Source organism: Trichosurus vulpecula, chromosome 1 (genome assembly GCF_011100635.1).
Source record: "Trichosurus vulpecula isolate mTriVul1 chromosome 1, mTriVul1.pri, whole genome shotgun sequence".
Lineage (NCBI taxonomy): Eukaryota > Metazoa > Chordata > Mammalia > Diprotodontia > Phalangeridae > Trichosurus > Trichosurus vulpecula.
This window is the reverse complement of record NC_050573.1, coordinates 530625690-530650630: the sequence shown is the minus strand read 5'-3', so window position 1 is coordinate 530650630 and position 24941 is coordinate 530625690. Positions and strand designations below refer to the sequence as shown.

At 40.6% G+C, this 24941-nt stretch overlaps 2 protein-coding genes across 2 annotated transcripts in view; both read left to right on the top strand.

The window, feature by feature from the left end:
* Positions 1-8362, top strand: part of EIF3B (eukaryotic translation initiation factor 3 subunit B) — a 29173-nt gene extending 20811 nt beyond the window's left edge. The window contains exons 13-19 of the mRNA XM_036741306.1: positions 3-81; positions 1015-1153; positions 4331-4456; positions 5235-5312; positions 5934-6042; positions 6462-6580; positions 7821-8362. Coding sequence (XP_036597201.1) covers positions 3-81; positions 1015-1153; positions 4331-4456; positions 5235-5312; positions 5934-6042; positions 6462-6565 — 635 coding nt within the window. The 3' untranslated portion in view covers positions 6566-6580; positions 7821-8362. The remainder of the gene's footprint in view (positions 1-2; positions 82-1014; positions 1154-4330; positions 4457-5234; positions 5313-5933; positions 6043-6461; positions 6581-7820) is intronic.
* A 7409-nt stretch (positions 8363-15771) lies between these two features.
* LOC118834064 (kinesin-like protein KIF19) overlaps positions 15772-24941 on the top strand; it is an 85546-nt gene continuing 76376 nt past the window's right edge. Inside the window, exons 1-3 of the mRNA XM_036741508.1 lie at positions 15772-15912; positions 16955-17035; positions 24211-24321. Of these exons, the coding sequence (XP_036597403.1) occupies positions 15772-15912; positions 16955-17035; positions 24211-24321 (333 nt within the window). The remainder of the gene's footprint in view (positions 15913-16954; positions 17036-24210; positions 24322-24941) is intronic.

The window sequence follows — 24941 nt, the reverse complement described above, 5'->3', positions numbered from 1 at the left end:
AGAAATGTTTGATAAACAGCAGGCAAACACAATCTTTTGGAGTCCCCAGGGACAATTTGTCGTTCTAGCTGGTCTGAGGAGGTGGGTTTCTCTTATTCAGTGCCTTTTGCTTGTCTTAAGAAATTTTCAGTGTCTGGTAAACACAGAAAATTGAGATTTGGTTCCCGTTCTTTGGATTCTCTCTTTGTAACATGAACAATTGTCCCAACGTTTGAGGTGTCTTATAGAAAATATATTCTTGTACATTGGAGAGGTGATCTCATCTATCTTCTTCATTTTACAGATAGGGAAACTGAGGTCCAGAGAGATGGCGTGGCTTTCCCCAGATCACACCCATAATAAGTGGTAGAAAAGAAGATTAAGCTCTTGTCCTCTGATTATAGATGCTATGCTTTTTCCACTGCATCTATTGATACCTTTCTAACATTAATACACAGCAATCTGTCATCAGTGTCCTTAGACTTGCAGCTGTGTGCTAGAAGCAAATAAAAGTGTAATTCGCAAATGCCAATAAACCTAACAGATATTGATGTGCTGTAATTTCTATGTGATCATTTTCTGGAAGCTCCATTACTCTTGTCTTAATAGAGTACTGAGCTACCATTATCTTTAGTAATAATTCTTTCAGAGATTGCATATCTTGAAGGAAAAGTATTTAGTTACCTTTGAGAATATATTTATTTCTGAAATGAGTCATATAATAACTGAAAGGGTCCTCTTGTTTCTCTGCACATTGACCACTGTCCCAGAAGTAACATGGCTCTCATGTCACTCCTCTGTGTTATTGCAGTATACTCCAGTTGTTAACTTTTTACTTTATTTTAATATTGCTATCATATCTAGTGATCTGTGAGGTCATAGTGTTCCATTCAATGCAGTGCTACAGGTAAAGCTGAGAGATGTAAAGGAGTAATGAGGTGCCTTAGTGGTTTACTCCATCCCTTGACCTCTAGCTTTCTCATATGGTCAGGGTAATAAAGCTACTTGTATGTAATGACCACCTTATCTCTTCAGCATGAATGGTGCCCTGGCATTTGTTGATACGTCTGATTGTACCATGATGAACATTGCAGAACACTATATGGCTTCTGATGTTGAGTGGGATCCTACAGGCCGTTACGTTGTAACTTCCGTGTCCTGGTGGAGCCACAAGGTAAATACAGTTGTTGCTGGGCCTTTGAAAATAGGCAGTGAATGGCATGGGTAATGCTGTGACTCCCTTGAGTGTCTTGTGTTGTCATATACAGTGCCTACTTCCCTAAAATGTAATGATGAAGAAGTACATGCTGGAATTACAGGTCATTAGTTTTCATCTAATAGAGGCCTCTATGCCTTGGAGAACCAGTCAAAGTGTGCTGTCCTTGTTTAACCCCACCCCCACCCCATGTTCCTCTGCCCACTGGGTTTAGTTGTACTGAAATATTCCTATTAGCGTTACATAAATTCTTTGCTCTTATGACTAGCTTACTAGCAGTAAGGCTGTTGCATACACGCTGCAAATCCTTTTCTTAAATCACACTTGGGGCCACTTTACATAGCTTATTGTTGGCATTAAGTCTATGGGGTTGGCCTACTGAGCGCCAGGGTCTCTTTGTGAATTACTGGAGTGGGGATAAAAGCATGGAAATTGTCCCCTTCACAGTCATCAAAATTTAAATTGAGAGGATTAGGGCAGAGAAGGTAAACTGGACTTCAGTAATAGCCAGTTGGATACTTTGAGTCATAACATGCGATCAGAATCAGCTCATAGTCAAGATCAGAACCTCTTGGACAGAGTTAGAAGACCATGGAATTTCATTTCTGACTCTGACTGGCTCCCACATGTATACACCGTGGCCTGTTTCTCCCTTTAAGTTCAAGATTGGATGGCCCATAGAGCTTAAGCTCAGCATGTCCAAAACGTCTTTTCTCCAACTCCACCATTTTCCACAATTGCTAATTTCTGTCAAAGGGAGTACCATTCTTGTGTTTTTTCAGGTTTGTAATCTTGGCTGTTTTCTTTGACTAATTGCTCTCCTTCACCCCACATAGAGAGGCAGTTACCATTTCTTCTTTTCTGTCTACCCACCGTCTTTCACATGTGACCAAGCTCTTTACTCAGCTGGCTTCTGCCTCAGAGGCCTGCCTAACGTGTTACATTTTCTGCCTTTGCTGTCCTTACCTCAAATCCACTTTGTCTGATAGTGTTGCCAAAGTGGCAACAGTTGTATTATTAAAAGTCACATTAATTGTAGCTATAACTGTTTCACAAACCCCTTCCCCCCATCCCACCCACACACTCAATAAATCCCATTACCTTCCTACTGCCTCCAGAATCAAAGCCAGTGTTCCAACAGTCTTAGTGCATTAAAACATTTGAGACATCCTGCCTTCCCCATCTTCCCCGAACCTGTCTTTATAGCTTCATTATAGATTACTTCCCCTCTCATACTCTGATCCAGCCAAATTGGCCTTGTCTCTTACACACACACACACACACACACACACACACACACACACACGCTGTCATTTCCCCTTCCAAACCTGTGACATGCGCTGGTTGTTTTCCATGCCTGGAATGCACTTCTTCCTTAACTTGCTTCACAAAATTCTTACTTTAAGCTGTAGTTCTGTCTTTTACATGGAGCCTTTCTCAGTCCTTTCAGCTGCTTGTACCCAAACCTCCTGGTATTTGTCTCCTTTGTGTTTATTGTGTTTACTTACATAATTTCTTGTTGTCACTTCTGTTAGAATGTGAGCTCCATAGGGATTGTTTCATTCGTGAAATTTGTATTCTTACAGTCTGTTGACCGTCTTGCACTTAATCAGTGCTTGTTGATTAGTTGTTTCAATGGATATCTTTGTTTTAGTGGAAAGTTTTCAGGGGCTATAGTGAACTTTTACACTGGAGGGTTGTTGTCTATAGGCTGCTGTAGGGCAGAGTTGACAATACTTGGAGTAAAATTCATCATTATTCACCAAAAATAGGGGACTGTTCCTGGGGACATGGGATACAACATGTACAAAACTCCCTTATTCGAGGAGGTGAAACCTGAACTGAGCTTTGAAGATAGAACAAAACCTGAGAGGTAGAGAGGAGGAGGGAGGACATTTCAGGCCTTGGGGAATGGCTCATGATTGAGAGGTGATAGAAGGCAGCACTGGAACACAGTGTTTGAGGGGAGTGATGTGGAATGACACTGAATGGGGGGACATTGGAGTTGAACCCCAAAGGACCTTGGGTGTCGGGCTAAGGCGTTTAGGTTTAGAGATTTAGAGCTGGGAAAAGGCTTTAGGAAGCTATTGAGCTCAGTTCTTCGTTTTGTAAATGAAAGAGCTGAGGCACAGAAAGGCTAAGCAACTTCTCTGTGGTCCGAAGTCCAGTTAGTCTTTGATGTTGGATTCAAACCTAGGTCTTCCTGCCTAGTGTCCCTGTACTGCTTCTCCTAAGCTATTCTGCCTTCTAGATGTGAGGGCAAGGACACCGTGCCTTAGGAAGATTATTTTGGCAGTTGTGGACAATAGCTGGAAAAGGGGAGTGACGAGCTCTTTCAGTAGCATGGAAGAAAGATGAGGAGGGCATGAAATAAGGTGGTGACTGGGTGAGTGGGCAGGAAGTGGTGGATTCAAAAGCTACTGTGAAGGCAGAATCAACAGGATTTTGAAGCTGATGGAATATGGCTGGGGGTGAGGGGGAGTTAAAGGTGATTGAGGTTATGGACTTGGGAGAAAGGGAAGATGTTGGTGCCAATAGAAATAAGGTGGTATCTACAGAAGTAAGGGAGCTTGGAAAAGGCGTGGATTTAGATGTAAGGTGAGTTAAGTTTGAGTTGCTGGACGTGCTTATGGTGCATCCTGGTGGAGGTGTATAGTATGTTTTGGAGATTCAAGAGACTGAGAAGGAATAGTCACACCAGTAGGAGGACCAGGAGAGAGCTAAAGGAGCCTACAGAGATTAATGTATTGGGGAGGAAGACATAGGATTGTGGACAGTGAGAAATGGGCATTGGAGGTTGAAGTAAGGACTAAGAATAGCTTTAAGATAAGTGAGGCAGAGGAAGAACTGGAAGGATATATGATCAGAGAGGAAAATATCAGGCTTAAGTTCTTGATGGTAGAAGGGGGGGGTGGAGCGGAGTAGGGGAGTGATTATAAGGTCAATGGTACGACTACTCCATGGATGGCTAAAAGGAAACGTAGGTTGGTGTTCCAAGGAAGGACTAGCGTACTTATCGGAGTTATTTCCCCCCCCCTCCAGTTAAATGAGCAATTGTGTCACATACACATGGACGATACCCTGGATCTCTGTATACGTTACTAGAATCATATATTTCACGTTTACCACTCTTAGGTGGATAATGCCTACTGGCTATGGACTTTCCAAGGACGTCTCCTTCAAAAGAATAACAAGGATCGTTTCTGCCAGTTGCTGTGGAGGCCTCGGCCCCCAACTCTCCTCAGCCAGGATCAGATAAAGGTATGGTTAGGTTATGGAAATATTCATGGCTCTGGAGGAAGACAATAGTTTAGTTTTACTTTGCATTTTCATTGATATTTAGGGAATGTGGATAATTATATTCCAAGATCTCACTCTTTTTTTTGTAGGGGGGAAGGTAGGGCAGTTGGGGTTAAGTGACTTGCCCAAGGTCACACCACTAGTAATTGTGTCATGTATCTGAGGTCGGATTTGAACTCAGATTTTCCTGACTCCAGGGCCAGTGCTCTACTCATTTCGACACCTAGCTGCCCCTAAGACCTCACTCTTTGTTTTTAGGACAGTGGAATCTAAATGAAAGGTACCACTCTTAGGGAATTATCCAAGATGTTTGTGGCTTCTCACTTTAGCACCTTCAGAGAGTGCTAGTTGTTTAAAAGTGTATCAGTACCATTTCAAGAAGTCCTGTATGAACTGAAGTGGTGAATGGGAAATAAGTGTTGAAGGTTGTTTAAAAAACTTAAATGGATTTAAAAGCAACATTTCTAAAGGATTTGCATAATTATAATGAAATGAGTTAATGATATTAGGTCACAGCTAAGCAGGAGACTCAGTAAATCCCAGGGCTAGAGAAGAAAGCCCTTCCAGATGAAGGGGAAACCTGCTTTTGAAAAGGATGTAAGACCACTTGGATGCTCGGGTGGGGGCTGGTGTCTCTATTTAATCTTTGTGGGTGACAGTTCATCCTGGTAATTTTGAAGTTAGCTTTTTGATTCAGACGTTGTATGTTTAAATCCTGAGTGATTTGTCTTTGTTTTAGCAAATTAAAAAGGATCTAAAGAGATACTCCAAGATTTTTGAACAGAAGGATCGTTTGAGCCAATCCAAAGCCTCAAAAGTAAGTTTTGTTCCTGACCTCAATAAAAGGTTAAAGGCAGCTTTTTCATGATACAAAAAACAAGCATGTTGTTTATTGGAGAGGAGAGCATCATGGCTACACAGGAAGAAAAGGACACACTGAAATGTTTTTCCATGTGGAGATACTGAAAATATAACTCTACTCCCACACGCTAAAAACATATTAGGGGAGGTTTGAAGCATTAAGGAGACTTCACCAAACTGAGGTACTTGAAGTGGCTAGATGTTGCTACATAAAGCATATAACCTGATTGTTGTCATTACATTTCAGTCCTATACTGTAATAAAAAGGTTAGTTTTTACCTAATAGTAAAGATGCTCTCTATCCAGAAACACTAGAACAAGGTTGTCTCTCTCTCCCCCTGCCCCCCCAGAAGCCAGAGTAATATTCCAGTGAAGGGAACTATATTCTGAGAGAAAGACATAACCCCAATTTCCTTTTCCTTTTGTTCTTCCCTTAGGATCCTTTAATTAAAAATTTTCTTTTCTGGTTACAGTAACCAGTATTAAAATATTATTTTCTGGTGATTTTGGTACATATGTGATGCCTCAGGGACTCAATTCCAGTTTAATAATGTCCTTCATCTGTATTTTTCTCTAGGAATTGGTAGAGAGGAGACGTACAATGATGGAAGATTTTAGGAAATATCGAAAAATGGCCCAAGAACTTTATATGGAGCAGAAAAATGAGCGTCTGGAATTACGAGGAGGTAAACAGCAAATACTGTAATGACCATTTCCTGGTGCTATGTAAATTTGTTTTGTATTATAGAGGTAAATAAATGTTTTAAAACTTTTGGGTACCCAGGGAATGGAGGCTAACTTTAAGCTGTGTTAAAAACACTTTTGCATCTATTTGTAGTGCAAGTGTAGTCTTTTGCCTTTGAAGAATTTTAAAACCAAAAGTTTGATGTTCGTTCTTGTTTGAATACAGAAGTGTTTTTATGTGTTGAGCTGTCATTTGGTATTTAAGCCATTGAGTTATAAAAGAGAAAGAAGAGTTATTGACTTTTTTCTTAATTTTTGTGAGTTCTTTTGTAGCTATTAGTTCACTACAAACATAACATTGCAATTGAACATCCAAAGTGCTCCCAGTCCCTTATTTAATAATTTCTCTAACTTTTTTTAGGTGTAGACACTGATGAACTAGATAGCAATGTAGATGATTGGGAAGAAGAGACAATTGAATTTTTTGTCACTGAAGAAATTATTCCTCTTGGAAACCAGGAGTAATCTGATAGGGTCCTGGTAAGATTAACTCTTTTTGTTATATTTTCTTGTCAGTTTTCTTCTTTCCCTTCCAAATCATTATCTTATAAATTAGGTTGTAAAATAACTATCTGAAACTCAAGTCTCATCTGTGTCTAGGCAGCTGGTGGCATAATGGATTAAATGCTGGGCCTGGAGTAGGAAGAACTGAGTTCAAATCCTGTTTGCCTCAGTTTCCTCAACTATAAAATGGGGGTAATGATACCTGCCTCACAAGCTTATTGTGAGGATCAGATGAGATAATAATTGTAGAAAGCTCTTAGCACAGCGCCTACCTCCCGGGTTTTCCTTATTTCAAAGTCGAGACTGTCCATTGATGCCGTGTTTTCTCTTTGTGGCATAGTCTGTTGGGTGTGTGGTAGTTAATTAGATTGAAGATAACTGTCTGAACTTTTCATTTGAGATTTCCTAGATGGGTACGATACCATGTCATAAAAAGGTGAAACAGACTTGAAAATTACTAATAACTAAAAGGTGAATTTTAAGAGAGGCAAACTTTGAGAGGCTGTGGGTGGAGCATGGCCTGGAGCTAAAATTAACTGATAGAAAGCACATTCCACACCACCTAGCTATGGGCTACTCCTGTTTCTTGAGATCATTGGGGGAGGGGCAAGTATCCCCATTAGGATGTGTTGGTAATATTCTGCTTTGAATTCACACAGAGTTTCACTCATCCACTCTGCTTGGAAAAGATTCCTTTCCCATGAGGACTGAGCTGGCATGTTCAGTATCACAGACATTAGCTTTTAAAAGATTGTAAAAACATGTTTGAATTTCTTTATATCACTGAAGCAACTACACTTATTGCTGTATTTTTGTCAGGATGACAGTGAGGGACTGGTGAGCAGTCTTGGCTATAGCAGTATTGTTTATTTCATGTTATAACTCACTTGATTTGGGTAGCTTCTGATCCTTGAGTGTATTACTTTTCCTTGATTTCCTGTTTAATGAAGTAGTGAGCTTTCCGTCACCAGAAATATTAAATAGAGACTGTAGTACCATTTATCAGAGGTAGGTTAGGATAGATTTCTGGATGGGAGATGGGAGATGAGACTCAACCATGCATTTCTAAGATCATAATTGCTTTGTCTGCTTGGCATATTCCAAGGGAAAGGGAGTGATAATATTAATTGTAATGGCGTATAGCCCTTTCTCTAATAAAAAGTGTTCTGCATGTTCAATAAAGCAAATATTAATCTCTTTTTTTTAATCATTGCAGCCTTGCCATATCTCGTGCCAGGAGTGGAGTTCATCCTTTTGCAGAAAGCCTACACAGCTTCTGAGTTATTTGTGTTTTCTCTTGCTCTCTGGACAGTGAACACACCTGGATCCTTCCATTCTGACACATTTTGTGCCTTTAAACCCCAGTGTCTGCATTGTGGGAGGTTTTAAGGCACTGCTTTTAAATCCTTACTTTTGGGGGATTTTTAAAAAAAATCCAAAGCCACCAGTATTTGCTACTCAGACTTTTATGCAGGGCTACTGGCAGGTAACTTTTGATTACTGCTCTCAGTAGCATTTCTTAAGTGTATCATCCCCACAATCACACAATGTTGCCATTCAAGGACTCTCTTTATATCCCAAGTGCATGGACTGGTGTTCTTTTTGTCCTGGAAAAAATCTGCAGGAAAACAGTGTATCATTCGTGTTTTAGTGTGCTGAAGCAGCACTACAGCGGGCTGTACCCTCCGCCCTTCAGATTGTGATAGGGTTTCTCAACAGGTTGAACATGGAAAATAAAAAGCAGACCTATGTTAAAAAGCCGTCTTTCTCATCTCTTTTAAACCTAGAAAACTACCTTAGATTTACTTCTTTTTCTCCCACAATCTGTTTGGAAATGGAAAATCTATTTTCAAGGCAGTACTGTGTTGGTGTTATTTATACTTCATTTAGAGGTCTATTCTGCTTGAGTGATGAAACAACATAGAAATTGTGTACATTAGTTGAGAGCTCTTCAGAAAATATTAGAGCACTACAAGTCCTAAAATTCATGTCATCTCACTTGATGAGCACCTTACACTCAGTCTCAAACACACGGGGGACTTGCTTTGGTTGAGGTTTCATTTTAAGATTATGGTCTTCCCTTTGGATACTTTGAATGTCACATTCATACTCAAGGGGGTGGTATGTACACCCTCATGCTCTTATTCCCCTTCCATTTTTAAACTGCCTTACTAAACCCGCTGTGATAACTCTCCTTGTCCCTTGATGCCCTTTGCCTCCCTCCTATCAGAAGTCAGGGTTCAGGGGCTCTAAAAGGCCGTACTTGCACTGTGTCATGTTCATGGTCCAGCTCAGTTCGTACAGAGAAACAAAGTTTTTACTGGGATGAAAATTTGGTAGTAGGTTCACCAAGAACTAAATTATATGTGGTCGATTGCAAAGGCAAAACATCCTTGAAGCCAAATCTATTGGGATTGAAAGATATTCTGGGGGATTTCATAATGGACAAATTTTCTAGTTTTTGCCAGCTGCCCTTAACTGCTAAGGTGACCAGTAATGTTTTATACCACTTTGTATACAAAAGAAAGCAATATCAGGTTGCTTTCAGGCTGTTCTTCCTCCACTTCCCTTCCAACCCACTACTTATATAAGCCTTTAAACACTTCTGGCAAAGTTTAACTTCGATGAAATATTCTGATCCTATTTAATTAGTCGTATTACTACCTTAGTGCACTCTATTTTATAGTATCTCAGGTTACCCTTTTCACATTTTTTAGATCTCAGTGTACCAATACATAATTAGTTTCTTGAGTTTTTCCAGAGAACAATGGCATGTTTGATAATTGATGGATTTTTAACAGGGCTGTTCCAAGATTAGCATTTGATGTTTTTTAACTTCATAGTTGTAATTGTTTTACATAATTTATAAATAAAGGATTTCTGAAATATTTGTGCTTGATTTAATAAGCTTTCCCTACAAATAAATGCATTTTTGTATAGGTTTTCCAGGATTAGTGACAGATTTGTACTAATGAAACAGGTAATACCGTGCCCTACTGACATTAGCAATCTAAGTGGCCTTATTCATACTGATCTACCAGCTGAACAAAGCAGATCCTATTTGTCAGGTCTACTAATCAAAAGCAGTTATGCTGAATGGCCATCTTTTGGCCTGCATTTTAAGCCTCTCTGCCTCCTGCTTTGCCTTTTCAGCATTCTTCCTAAAACGTGGCCCTGAGAAATGAGCAAAATACTCCTTGTGTGATCTGGCCAATGCAGACCACAGTGGGGTTGTTACTTCCCTCGTTGTGATGCTCTTCCTCTGTATCTTCACAGTTTGGTGCAAACCTCTTGTGTTTGACTGATTTCACATGATTCTTCCTCACATTCTTTTTTTTTTTTTTTAATTTATTTAACATATTTAGTTTTCAGCATTGATTTTCACAAGAGTTTGAATTACAAATTTTCTCCCCATTCCTACCCTCCCCCCCCACTCCAAGATGGCGTATATTCTGGTTGCCCTGTTCCCCAGTCAGCCCTCCCCTCTGTCACCCCACTCCCCTCCCATCCCCTTTTCCCTTCCTTTCTTGTAGGGCAAGATAAATTTCTACACCCCATTGCCTGTGTATCTTATTTTCTAGTCGCATGCAAAAATTTTTTTTTTTGTTTTTGAACATCTGTTTTTAAAACTTTGAGTTCCAAATTCTCTCCCCTCTTCTCTTCCCACCCACCCTCCCTAAGAAGTCAAGCAATTCAACACAGGCCACATGTGTATCATTATGTATAACCCTTCCACAATACTCATGTTGTGAAAGACTAACTATTTTGCTCCTTCCGAACCCATCCTCCTTTATTGAATTTTCTCCCTTGACCCTGTCCCCTTTCCAAAGTGTTTGTTTTCGACTACCTCCACCCCCATCAGCCCTCCCCTCCATCTTCCCCCCCCCCCTTTTTTTATCTTCCCTCTTCTTTCCTGTGGAGTAAGGTTCCCAATTGGGTATGTATGGTATTCCCTCCTTAGGCCAAATCTGATGAGAGCAAGGTTCACTCATTCCCCCCTTACCTGCCCTCTCCCCTCCCACAGAACTGCTTCCTCTTGCCACCTTTAGGTGAGATAATCCACCCCATTCTATCTCTCCTTATCTCCCTCTCTCAGTATGTTCCTCTCTCATCCCTTAATTTGATTTTATTTCTTTTAGATATCTTCCCTTCATCTTCAACTCACCCTGTGCCCTCTCTCTCTCTCTTTCTCTCTCTCTCTCTCCCTTCCTCCCTCCCTCTCTCCCTCTCTCTCTCTATACATACATACATACATACATACATATATATATATATACACATAGGTATATACATACATACACATTCACCCATATATATACATAAACATATGTACGCATATTCCCTTCAGCTACCCTAATACTGAGGTCTCATGAATCATACACATCATCTTTCCATGTAGGAATGTCAACAAGACAGTTCACCTTTAGTAAGTCCCTTGCAATTTCTTTTTCTTGTTCTTTTTCTTGATTACCTTTTCATGCTTCTCTTGATTCTTGTGTTTGAAAGTCAAATTTTCTATTCAGTTCTGGTCTTTTCACTGAGAAAGCTTGAAAGTCCTCTATTTTATTGAAAATCCATATTTTGCCTTGGAACATGATACTCAGTTTTGCTGGGTAGGTGATTCTAGGTTTTAATCCTAGCTCCACTGACCTTTGGAATATCGTATTCCAAGTCCTTCGATGTCTTAATGTAGAGGCTGTCAGATCTTGGGTTATTCTGACTGGGTTTCCACAATACTCAAATTGTTTCTTTCTGGCTGCTTGCAGTATTTTCTCCTTGATCTGGGAGCTCTGGAATTTGGTGACAATATTCCTGGGAGATTTTTTTTTGGGATTTATTTGAGGAGGCGATTGATGGATTCTTTCAATTTCTATTTTGCCCTGTGGCTCTAGAATATCAGGGCAGTTCTCCTTGATAATTTCTTGAAAGATGATATCTAGGCTCTTTTTTTGATCATGGCTTTCAGGTAGTCCAATAATTTTTAAATTCTCTCTCCTGGATCTATTTTCCAGGTCAGTGGTTTTTCCACTGAGATATTTGACATTGTCTTCCATTTTTTCATTCCTTTGGTTATGTTTTATAATATCTTGATTTCTCATCAAGTCACTAGCTTCCACTTGCTCCAATCTAATTTTTAAAGTAGTATGTTCTTCAGTGGTCTTTTGGACCTCCTTTTCCATTTGGCTAATTCTGCCTTTCAAGGCATTCTTCTCCTCATTGGCTTTTTGGAGCTCTCTTGCCATTTGAGTTAGTCTGTTTTTTAAGGTGGTGTTTTCTTCAGTGTATTTTTCAGTATTTTTTTGGGTCTCCTTTAGCAAGTCATTGACTTGTTTTTCATGGTTTTCTCTCATCCTTCTCATTTCTCTTCCCAATTTTTCCTCTACTTCTCTAACTTGCTTTTCCAAATCCTTTTGGAGCTCTTCCATGGCCTGGGACCAGTTTATGTTTTTCTTGGAGGCTTTTGGTATAGGCTCTTGCACTTTGTTGACTTCTTTAGGCCGTATGTTTTGGTATTCTTTGTCAGCAAAGAAAGAATGCAAAGTCTGAGACTGAATCTGGGTGTGTTTTCGCTGCCTGGCCATATTCCCAGCCAACCAACTTGACCCTTGAGTTTTTCAGTGGGGTACGATTGCTTGTAGACTAGAGAGTTCTATGTTCCACGTTTGGGGGGGAGGTGCCAGCTCTGCCACACCAGCACTGCCCCTTCCCCAAGAACCTCCAACCCGGACTGGGCTTAGATCTTCAGCAGGCTGTGCACTCCTGCTCTGATCCACCACTTAATTCCTCCCACCAGGTGGGCCTGGAGCCGGAAGTAACAACAGCTGTACCTGCCCCACCTCCACTGCACCCGGGGCTGGAAGCGGAACCTCGAACTCCTTCCACTCCCGCAGCTTTTCCCACTAACCTTCTCTGCAGTCTTTGGTGTTTGTGGGTTGAGAAGTCTGGTAACTGCTGCAGCTCACTGCTCACTGATTCAGGGCACTAGGGCCCACTCTGCCCGGCTCCTGGCCTGGTTGGTCCTCTTCCTCACATTCTAATTCAGCCCAACTGCCCAACTTGTTACTCTCTATGCAGTACATTCCCATCTCCAGCTTCTGCCTTTGCCCAGACTATGCCCTGTGGCTAGAATGCTTTCTCAGTCCTCACCTCTGCCTCTTGCTTTACTTCCCTTCAAGGCTCAGCTTGTGTCCTGTCATAGAAGGCCATGCTTGATCAAGCCAGTTCCTACTGTTTGTTCTTCCCCAAAATTACTGGATATTTTGTATGTTTTACATTTGTTTACTTATGTACCTGTTGTTTTTTCCCCAGCAGAATGCAAGCTTTTGATGGCAGAGACTTTACCATTTTGTATTTGTATCCCCAGTACTTAGCACAGCACCCTCTATGTGGTTGGTTCATAGTAAACACTTACTGAATCAAATGTATGTATATGTATTATATACGTATAATACTATATAATATAGTCTAAGCTTGTATTTGACACAATGTTGTCTTAATGAGTAACTAAATGTGATTCAAGGGGAAGGGGCTTATCTGCTTTTGGAATTAGGACTTGAGTTCAAACCCTGCCTATGTGACTCAATACCTGTGTGACCTTGGGCAAGTGCTTAACCTTTCTGGGCCTGTTTCCTCATCCGTAAAACGAGGGAGTTGTACTAGATGGTTGCCAAGATCTCTTCGCAGCTCTAAATATGTTACCCCCTAGATTTTTTTTATTTTAACTAAGTTTTTATTGATGTCATTTTTTTAGATAGTAATTTTCCCTAGTATCCACTCACCATGTCCCATAAACCTGTGCATATACCATTTTTTAAAAGGAAAGGACACAGCTGATTAACACATTGAAAAAATCTGAATGTGTACCATGTGCCCTACTTTGGGACCTCCCACCTCTACATAGGGTTGAGAAGGCCTTCTCATTTGTACCATTCACTTTTAACTTTTGTGATCTTCCATTTGCATTTTGAGGTTGTGTACGTTGTTTTCTTGGCTCTGTTTACTTCCCTGAATCAGATCATGTAAATCCTTGCTTCTTTCCATCAAGTTAGTATTTGTTTAGCCGTTTCCCAGTTGATGGGAATCTACTTTGTTTTCAACTTTGCTATCACAAAAATTGCTGCTATAAATATCCTGATGTATAAGGGGACTCTTTTTCTTAGCAAGGAACTCTAAGAGAGAAATAGGAGGCAAGTGTGTGCTAGGCAAATAAGCGCATGAGCCCTGCGAGTGGCTTTTGCCAGACTAGTGGTCCTGCTTCCTGTCAAGACCTCACAGCCATTATTTGGGGAAGTAACTGCTTTAGAAAAAGGGCCAACCATCCCCACTAACTGCCAAAAAGCTGTCACACAGGACAGGCAAGCCAGCTTAGCTGTAGCACTAAGGAGACAACATGCCAGGCAAAACAAACTACCACCTTGAAATACCTCCCCTCAAGCCCCGATGGAGACAGCCTAGGACTCTGAACTCAAGAGCTTTGGGAATAATAGCAATGCTTTCAGCCCAGTGCCCTCAGCCATCATCTTGGGAAGAAACCCCTGTAGAAATGCAGCCTGGCAATTAATCCTGCAGATGTTATACCCACAGCCACTGAAAACCTTCCAAAAAACCTGCCACCAAAGTCCTTGGCTCTCACAGAGTTCTACATTAGGAACTGGTATTTTAGAAGTGGAAATGACATTAAAGAAGAGGCATTACCATCTGCCTTGCTGCTGCACCCTGAGGACCATGGGACTTTTTGGTCTGAGTTACAGCTGAAACCATCCGTGTGTGTTGTCTCCCCATTAGAATGTGAGTTCCTCAAGGTCAAAAACTGGACTGTCTCACTTTTCTACTTGTATCCTTAACACTTAACACAGTGCTTTGCACATAGTAAGCACTTAATAAACACTTCATTCAGTCATTATCAGCCTCATTGGTGCATAAACCTTGTAGTGGAATCTCTGGGTTGAAAGGATATGGATAGGTTGTTTTTTTTTTGTCACTTTATTTGCAGAGTTTCTTCTGAAAATGACTACTGATTAGTAGTTCCACTAACAATAAATTGGAATATCAATATTCCAATAACCCCTCCAACATTGAATATTTCCATATTTTGTCATCTTGACCAATTTGCACTCTGTGAGGTGAAACCTTAGAGTCCTTTTCATTTGCATTTATCTTATTAATAATGATTTGGAGAATTCTTTCACATGGTTGTTAATAGTTTGCAATTCTTTTAAGGACTGTTCATATTCTTTGATCATTTAGCCTACAATTTTTTTCTAATTAAAAATGTTTTTCAATCAGAAATCTACCTTCATTCTCTTTTTCTCCTTGCCCCCAGCCCAATTAAGAAACAAAAAAAAGCAACATCCCTGTTACAAACATGTATTGTCAAGGAAAACACATTTCTCCATTGGTCATGTCCCTACCTAATGCCCCCTACCTACACCCTTTATGTCTCATTCTTTAGAGTCCTTCACCTCAATTAGGACATGAATAGCAAGTTTTCATCGTTTGCCCTCTGGAATTGTGGTTTTTATCATTATGATGATCAGAGTTCCTAAGTCTTTCAAAATTGTTTATTTCTTCCAATACTATGTCATTGTATAAATTGTTCTTCTGGTTCTGCTCATTGCATCGGTTTGTTCAAGTCTTCCCAGGTTTCTCTGAAACCATTCCTTTCCTTATTTCTTACGGTGGCAATAGTATTCCATCACATTTATATGCCATAACTTGCTAAGCCATTCCCCAGTGGATGGGTACCTCCTCAATTTCCAGTTCCTTGAGAAAAAACTGCCGCCACCTTCTGCATCTGTTGATCCCACCTCCCTCCTGATGTGGTTCATTACCTCATTAGTTTCTTGGGACCTGAGGGTGTTCATTATCTTTCCTCCGAAGTTAAACGCTATTATCTAAAAGCCAGGTTGCTCTAGCCCAGCCTTGAGTAAACTCCTTCCGTCTAGGGAAGCTGATAAGAGTGAGGGGATTCTGGCAGCTCCCCACAGTGAAAACCTTTCCCAAGCTAGCTGCCCATCGCTGGGTCCTTCCCACGAGAACCTCTTGGGACCCCGCGCGGTGATGTCATCCGGGGCCAGCCGGGGATGTGATGAGCATATCCGTGGGGACTGCAGGTGCCAAGAGGCGCCATCGGTGACTGGGAGGGCACAGGTGTGTGGCTCCGTTCCATGCTCATTGTCCTTATGCCCTCCCGGCTCAACGCGCCCTCAACCGAGGAGCGCTCTTCCCGGGCCAGCAGCGGGCTCGGGGGCCGGAGCAGCCCGGCCATGAAGGAGCTCCCAGCTGAGCCTAAGGACCAGCAGCTCATGGTGAGTCCGAGCGTCGCTTCCTCCCTTCCTCCCTCCCTCAGACCCACAGCAGGGCGGGCTGGGTTTCTGGCTCTGTCCCTGGTCCCCTCCCTGCCGGCAGAACTATCCTCATGGCCTTTCAAGACCTTTCGAACGTTTCCAAATCCCGAATCCTCTCCTCTCCAGGAGAGCTCTCAGGTGTGCTACTCCATCTTCCCCTTTCTTAGCTTCTTTGCCCTTCTCCACAGCTCCTCTACAGGTCTGCCCATCTCCCCACTCAGCGCTCCAGTGGTTTCTTCTTCTTAAGGGACTTAAGCAGACCCCACCTCGTCGCCCCCATGCCCAGGTTGAGATTTTACATATTGCCCTCTATGACCTAGAGCTACAGCTCTTTGGGAAACTCATCCTCTCATAATGGAGGAGGAAATTCAGAAGAAAAGTGGGGAGAACTTGATCTAACATTGGAATGGATTAGGCCCCTCACAACCACAGTTAAGTTGATTCCAGCAACAGGAAAAATAAGTTTAACAAGATAAAAAGTTAAAAAAAAATAGCTCCTCTAGGAATATAAACATTTCTCCTCCACTGGGGGCACTTTAAGCCAGGAGGGCCTAAGACAAGTGAGCCCTGAGCAGAGCCACACACCTGTGCCCTCTCAGAAGGGAAAGAGTTTAATCTGAAAATGTTTTTTCATCAAATGTATGATTTTTGGAAACTGATTTTTCTCCTTTCTACAAAGATCTGATTTATTCTTTCTTACCTGAGACTTCTGTTCCCTAAAGAGCCCATTTTTTTTTGAATAAAGATGTTTAGGTTTGAAGAGTTGGGTTTTTGGTTGTTTTTTTTTTTTTAAGGGCGAAGTGTCATGTTGATTTCCAAATGTTAAAAGAGGAGTGAAATAGGGGTAAAGAAATTTAAAAAGTGATCATTTATAAAGTTTAAGGTGTATATAATTAATCAGAAAGAATTTATTGGTAGAATAGTCCCTATTTGCATACCTTTTTCAAAAGAACTTTGGAAGGAAAATTGGAAAAATAAATCTATAATACTTCTCTATGTGCAGGTAGCACTTCGGATCCGCCCAATTAATGATACTGAACTGGATGAGGGAGCTTCAGTCATTGCCCACAAAGTGGGTGATCAGGTGAGAATGGGGACTTGGTAGCTTAAGACAGTATCTAGGCCGCGGTCAAGGCAGATTAAAAAGTATATTTATTGGAGTCTTGTGATCCCATATCACTAATGACTCCATGCCACTAGGTGGCATCTAGGTATATAGAATGTATAGAATGCTCAACCTGCACTCCCAAAGACCTGAGTTCAAATTTGATCTCAGACACTAGTTGAGTGATCGTGGGCAAGTCACTTAACCTCTGTCCCCCCCCCCTGCCCCGTTTCCTCATCTGTAAAATGGGGACCTCCCAGGATTGTGGTGAAGATGAAATGAGATAATATTTGTAAAGTGCTTTGCAAACTTTAATGCACCACATAAATGCCAGCTATAATTATTATTATATCTTGAAAAAAAAAACCAAATATTCTTTAAGCAACACTATGTAAATAAAGACCAAAAAAAATGACAATTATTCTGAATGCACAGGTTATAGCACTAGCACCCAAGCATCCTTAATTTACTCATCCTAAAAATACGGAGAGTAATATTTTTGCTTCCTACTTAACACGATTAGTAAGAGGGGCAAATACGATTGTGGAAGGTAATGTGTTTAAAATACTGTAGCTATCTTAAATTTTATTATCGAGTGCTGCTTGCTATATGCCTAGTTTAAAGAGCGTATAAATATTGACTGATGATAATGATTATTAACCATGTAGTAATAAAATAGATGGCACCTCAGTGACAAAACAGCAGCGAGGGATTTCCAAATTCTCCATCCTTCGAATTAACTTTGTACCTCTAATTGCACTTTCACATTCTGCCTGATTTTATATTTATTTGTGTCCATCTTATCTTCCCTGTTCTATTCCATGCTCCACTAGGTTAGGGACAGTATCTTACATTTTGTGTGTTGTGAACCAGAAAGAGCACTGAATTTGGAGTCAGGGGCTCTCTGTTCAAATCCTAGCCTGGCCACCTACTAGCTGAGCCACCTCAGATAAATCACGTAACATGACATCTGGGTGTCAGTTTCTTTATCTGTAAAATGGGAAAGGTTGAATTTAGATGACTTTTAAGGTCTCTTCCGAGTCAAAACTTCTCATCCTAGGAATGAAATGATGAAATTCAGTGAATTTTTGCCAAGTGAGACAAATGCATACTTCATCTTGGGGGAATGACACTACTTCTGCATCATGACCAGCAACAGAAATATCAGTGTGACTTTTTGCATTAATAATAATGTTAATAACTAACATTTATATACTGCTTACTATGTGCCAAGAAAACCCCCAAATGGTCAGGCATAGTCGAGCACGACTGAAATGACTCAACAACCACAATGTGCCAGGTACCATGCTAGATCCCTTACAATTATTTCATTCGATCCCCTGAGAGGTGGGCGCTTTTATTATCCCCATTTTGCAGAGGTGAAAACTGAGACAAATAGAGGTTAAGTGACTTGCCCAGGGTCACACGGCTGGTAAGTATCTGAGCCTGGATTTGAACTCAGGTCTTCCTGACTCCAGGTCCAGTGCTCTATCCACTGTACCATCTAGCTGCCTCTGTCTTCAGTGCTTGGAGTTAATATTTATATCTGTTAACCTACACTTCTTTGAGTGTATGGTATAAATAGAGCATGTGTTTATATATTCATTTAAAGAACACTTGACTACCACCTGTGTGCAAGGCACTGCGCCAAGTCCTATAGCATATATATAACATCGGTCTGCCCTCAGGAAGCCCTCAAGACGCATATGTGTGTACATAAAGGATTAATATGTAATAATGTCTATATGTGTCTGTATATACATGTATGTATACATACATACACAGAATTTGTAGCATCCAATATATGTATATATGGTGTGAGGGGGAAGAGAGCAAGAGAAAAATCATAATAGAACTTCAGATTTACAAAGTACTTTCTTCAGCAACTATCTTGTAAGACAGATAGTGCAAATAGCATTATCCCTGTTTTACAGATGAAGAAGCTAAAGCTCTGACAAATTAGTTAACTTGCCTATGGTCTTTTAGACCTTTTAAGAGTTGGAGGCAGGGTTTCTGCCATCAGGTCTTGTGCTCTTTTCCTTAGCACCCCTTCCCCTTTAAATCAACATCAAAGTTGAAGAGCAATTATACTGCCTGGTGAAATTTTGGCTAGTAGCATTGGATTCTAAGAAGTTATTTTGCTCATAGTCATTTTTAAAAGACACTGGACTTTTTTTTTTTAAACCAAGTTATATAGTGTGTCTATATGTAATATGGACCACATAGTGTTTATAGAATTCATGCACAAATACTTGTTATATATGGGATGGCAAGCAGCTGTTCCCTTTTTAAACTGAATTCAGAATAAAGAGGGCTTAATTTACCAATAAGGAAGATCCGTCCAACAATAAGTGATGCTAACCACAGAAATGAATTGTACATAGGCTGAAGCGTCTCCCCTGGTGATCTTGAAGAACAAAAGAGACAGCCATTTGCCTATCATCAATTAGTGGCAGCCTGACCCTTTGAGGCCCCTTATGGCCTATGCTCCAAGCTTCTGTAATGAAAAGATTTTGTGACATCTAACTGCAAATGGAAGCACAGACTCTTGGCATTTTAAGCTCAGGGTTTGAAATGCTTTAAAATTAAACTCCTTTGTCTTCCTATGGCTTATTTAGATACATTGCCTCCCTCTTGGTCTATACGGCTTTGGACTTCTTCCAACTCTCATTTTATTTTTATTTTATCCTTAGAGCTATTATTGAAATCTCTTAGGAAGAGGTTTTATCAACCATTGTGTCCTTTAGTCCAGGGGTTCTTAATCTGGGGTCCATGAACAGATTTCAGGGGGCCCCTGAATTTTGATAGGAAAAAAAATTATAACTTCATTTTTAGTAACTGAGAGTTAGCAATCCTTGTCAAAGACATTGAATGTTATTCTGAGAAAGGTTCCATAAACTTCACCAGTCTGCCAAAGGGGTCTATGACACCAAAAAGAAGTCAAGGACCTCCACTTTAGCCTTTAAGACATAGCAGTAGTCAGGAAACAAATACTCCCTCTATCTCTAATAGATAGGGCACCGGATTTGGAATCAGAGGATACTGGGTAGAATCCCAGATATTCCACTTACCACTCGTGTGACCTTGGATAAGTCACTTAATCATATCAACATAATATTTTTAAAAATATATAAACATGTATGTAGACATATATGCACATATATGTCTGTATACACATATATAGACAGCTGGGTGGCATAGTAGATAGAGTGCAGGGCCTGGAGTCAGGAAGACTTGAGTTCAAAATGAGCCTCAGACACTTAAACAGCTGTGTGACTGGGGGCAAGTCACTTAACTTCTCTTTGCCTCAGTTTCCTCATCTGTGGTGAGGATCGAATAAGATGATATTGGTGAAGCACTTAGCACAGTGTCTGGAACATAGTGCTATGCAAAGGTTAGCTATTATAATGATATGTATATATGATGTGTGCATATGCATATACCTATAAGATTATATACATATATTATGTGTATATCTATACCTATGTCTCTGTATACCTATAAGGGTTGCAAAGTGATTTCCATATACTATATTTTTAAAGTTTAATTTTGTTTTTCCAATGATCAAAAATCTATTTTCTGTCTCCCCCCCTTCTTGAAAAAGAATGAAAAACAAAACCCATGCAACAAGTAAGTGTCAGTTGACTGACTGACCAATATTCATAGTCGAACAAAACAAATTCTCACAGTTGCTGTGCCTAAAATTGTATCTCAGTCTACACCCTGAATCCGTCACCTCTCTATCAGGAGGTAGGTAACATGTTTCATCATGAGTTCTCTGGAATCGTGGTTGGTCATCGTGTTGGTCAGAGTTCTTAGGTCTTTCAAAGTTGTCTGTAAAACATGGTTGTTACTGTATAATTTTTTCTTTCTTGGATATTCTGTTCACTTTGTTCTTCATCAGGTCCTAGAATTTACATAGATTATCTCATTTGATCTGTACAACAGCTCTGTGAGGAAAATGCTGACCTTATAAACATTTTGCAGATCAGCAAATGACTTGCCTAGGGTCACAGAGCTAATGTGAGGGAGGATTTGAACCCAGGTCTTCCTGACTTGATTATGGTGCTGCTTTTTTCCTTCTCTTTTAACCTTTCTGGGCCTCAATTTTCCTCCCTTGTAAATTGAGAGGAGTTGACTAGTTGGTCTCTGTGGTCCTCTCCAGGTGTTTGGGTTTCTTAGTCCCTGTAAGGGACCTGCCTTATACACATCCCAGGCCTTGATTTCTTAAACTACTGTGTCTCTTTATTTTCATAACGTGAAACGGAACTGGTGTCAAGCCATCACAAACAAGTCCGTTATCCATCAGGAGCAAATGTCATGTAGTAATTTAAGCCTGCATGGCACCAGAAGAGAAAATTTGTCCGGTAGGCCCTCTACCAGATAGAAGTGTGTATTTAATAAAGAGCCAAAGCATTTACATGCATTTAACCACCAAAAGATATTGTTAATCCGACTTTGCAGGAATTTTAACAAATCCATTTTTGAAAGGCCAGAAGTCCCTAAAATTCATTGTGGTTCTCACCCAAGTAGAAGCTTCCTCTTCTGCCAAGGCATTATGCTTAAGGAAATCTAGTACAATTAGATCCTTCTTAAGCCACTTAGAAGATGATCTAGTCCAACATGCTTATGTTACAGGTAGAAACTGAACCAGAAAATGACTTGCCCAAGGCTTACAGCTAATGTGTCCTTGAGGACATAGGTCCCCAAGTCCAAGCGCAGTACTCCACACTACCTAATGCGGCCTCCTTTCACGTACTGTTATTTCTAATTGTCTCTCCTGAACAATTAAACCTGTATTACATACTATTTTGTTTGCTAATGATCTCATGTATCTTGGTCTTTCTTTCCTAACAAGACTGTAAAGTCCTTGCAAAACGGGAAGGATGCATCTCTCTTCTTTTCCCATTCCCACCCTTCCCCACTGCTGCCATCCCTGTTCCCTCTTTCCCCAACTGAGAAGGAGCATGGATAGACATCTGGTTTCAAAGCCAAGACCTGTAATTTCATTGGTACAGGGAACTCATATGTGAAAAAAACTCTTGGTACCAATAAGGGTCAGCATCTTGCTTGCAATTTGAAGTCTTAGTTACCTGGAGTATTAAGAGGTGAAGTGGCTTGTCCGGGGTCCCATAACAAATATATTTCTTTACTTTTTCTGTGTCCTGGATCCTTTTGTAAGTTGGAGAAGCCTATGGACCCTTCTCAGAATTAGGTTTTTTAAATGCATAAAATAGCATAAGATTACAGAGGAAACCAATTATATAGAAACAAAGTTACCAAATATTAAAAACAACCCCCCGCAAGTCTGTAGACCCTAGATTAAGAACCCCTGGACCTCAGTGATCTCTAAGGTCCCCAAATATAAAAATGAAGAGATTGGATTAGATTAGGTGTTCTTAACTTGGGATCCATGAATTTTTAAAAAAATTGATACCTGCATTTTAATAGTTTTCTCTTGTAATCCTGTATATTTTATTTTTTGTATTTAAGGATATTATTCTGAGAAGGGATCCATAGGGCTTCACAAGACTACTACAAGGGTCCATGACACACAAAAAAAGGTTATAAACCCCTGGAGTAGATGATTTCTAAGGCCACCAACTGCAAAAATGAAGAGATTGGACTAGACAAAACTCTGAAGTCCCCGCCAACCCTAGCATCGTATGCTTCCCTGATGTAATTCTGGGCCTACCTGGATCACAGTCCAACTGAGCGAGTGCCTTCTACTATGCCAGCTGAGCTAATGCTGCATTTCTCAGCTGTGGAAACTCCTCTCTTGAGTAAACAGCACGTGGGTTTTATTTTTTATCATTTCTCTCTACCCCCTCCAATAGCATAATTCCCTTTGAAGCAGTTCTTTATGAGTTTTCCCAGCCTCCAGAGAACCTAATACACTTTCCTTCATAATTATGTATTTATGCAATAGAGCAGACTATATCCCAGAGGATGCCCACAAGTCACTTTGCTAAACAAAACTTGTTTCATAATCTTTCAAGTATGGATCTTTTGTTCTTTCTTTTTCTCATCTTGGTTGCTATGGGAGGCCCATGGAGATCAGGCATACCGCTTTCAAGGTTGACTTTGGACATTCCCTGAGCTCAGATTCTCTTTGCTCTGGTTTTGCTTCCAATTATCAACTCAAAAATGTTCTCCCAGTCTTTTTTTCCTCTTTTCTCCTAGCCTAACCTTGGTGGCTGATTTAATTTAACAAGTGATTTATTGACAGCCTACTATGTGCAAACTACTGAGCAGCTACAGAGAAAACAAATTTGTTTAGCGGCAATATTTGTAACTGCCAGGGACAGGTCTTACATGTAACTGAATTAAATAATCGCCTAAAATGTTCTTGTCCCCTTTCCCCCCAAATGTCTCTCCCACTGATGCCTGAAGGAGCATGTGAAGAGCTGAGTGTGAACATTGGCTATTTTTGGAGATGTATGTGCTCCAACCTCTGGCTAAAGTACCAACAATCAGTCAACATTTATTAAACACCATCCCCAAGAATGTTCCATGAGAGTGCTTGTCACTCTATTCCCTGACTGTTCCTCCACCGCCCCGCCCGCCCCCGATTCCTTGCAAGCCACAGGTCAATTTAGCTGGATCATAGAGCACAGAGAGTAATGTGAAATAAACCTGGAAAGGTGGATTGAAGTTAGATTATGAAAGGCTTTAAATGTCAAATGAAAAAATTTGTCATTTTCTCCTAGAGGCAAGAGAAAGCCATTTCAGTTTCTTGAGCAGCGAAGTGGCATGATCAGACCTGTGCTTTAGAAATATTAATTTGGTTTCTATACATGTAACTGGAGAAAAAATAAACTTTTTTTTAAAAAAAGATAATCTTGGAGAAAGAAAACTATAAGATAATAATGGAAATAGAATCAAGAAAAATTGACACAAATTCTTTCCCACTCCAATATGGCAAAGATTATTTCTGTGGTGCTTATGCATCATTCACCCACATCAGTGGTGCGGTTAGCTGCTAATTTAGACTTTGGCCTTCGAGGTTCCTGAACCTCCCTCTCTTGTTAGCAGCTCAGAGTTCACCAAAACCCCTCTTGTGATTCCACTCATTCTAGAATCAGGTCGTTCACCTTTGACAGTTGGGAAGCTTTTGCTTTTGTTGTTAATTATTCCATTTTCTTTTTTTAAAGATGGTGGTGCTTATGGACCCAGACGAAGATCCAGATGATGCTTTGAGAGCCAACCGTTCCCGTGAAAAGACATTTATATTTGATATTGTTTTCGACCAGCAAGCTTCCCAGGTGAACTTCTTTCTAGCACATCCTTTCTTCACAGATGTCTTTGCCAGGTTTCGGGCAGGGTCATTTTGCCTAGGTGCCTAACTCAAATGCTGCCACCGCCACAAAATCTCTGATTCTTTCATTCCTCCTCTGACCTCACATCGTATTCTGTTTTTTAATTCTCTAATGAATTTTTAACAATTACAACCATAATTGGGTCCAACATGCTGGGGCAGGGTACTCCGTCCCTATCTATGAAGGGACCCCTCTCTCTGGACCCCCTCATATAGTGACTGAATTGAGTCACTGGGGAGGGTGGCACCTAGCGAGAGTGGCAAGCTGCCAGAGGGCAGACTTTCATGCCCTAATGATGCAAATTGCATACCCTAAGAGAGAATACTGATATACCAAAGAAGGAAGGGCTCATACTAGCTCGGTTATTCATAGGTTTTATTAGGGCTAATTAGGTTGATTGGGTTGCTTAAGGGAGTTTACTCACAAGAGGCCAGTTGTCCTGGGCTGCAGCAGGACAAAGTAATATTGCGGATCTCCGCACTAACCCCAGGTCAGCTCAGGCACATAGAAACAGAACAAAGAAGGCATAATGCCAGGATGGCTCAGGGTCATGTGCAAGTTTTCCC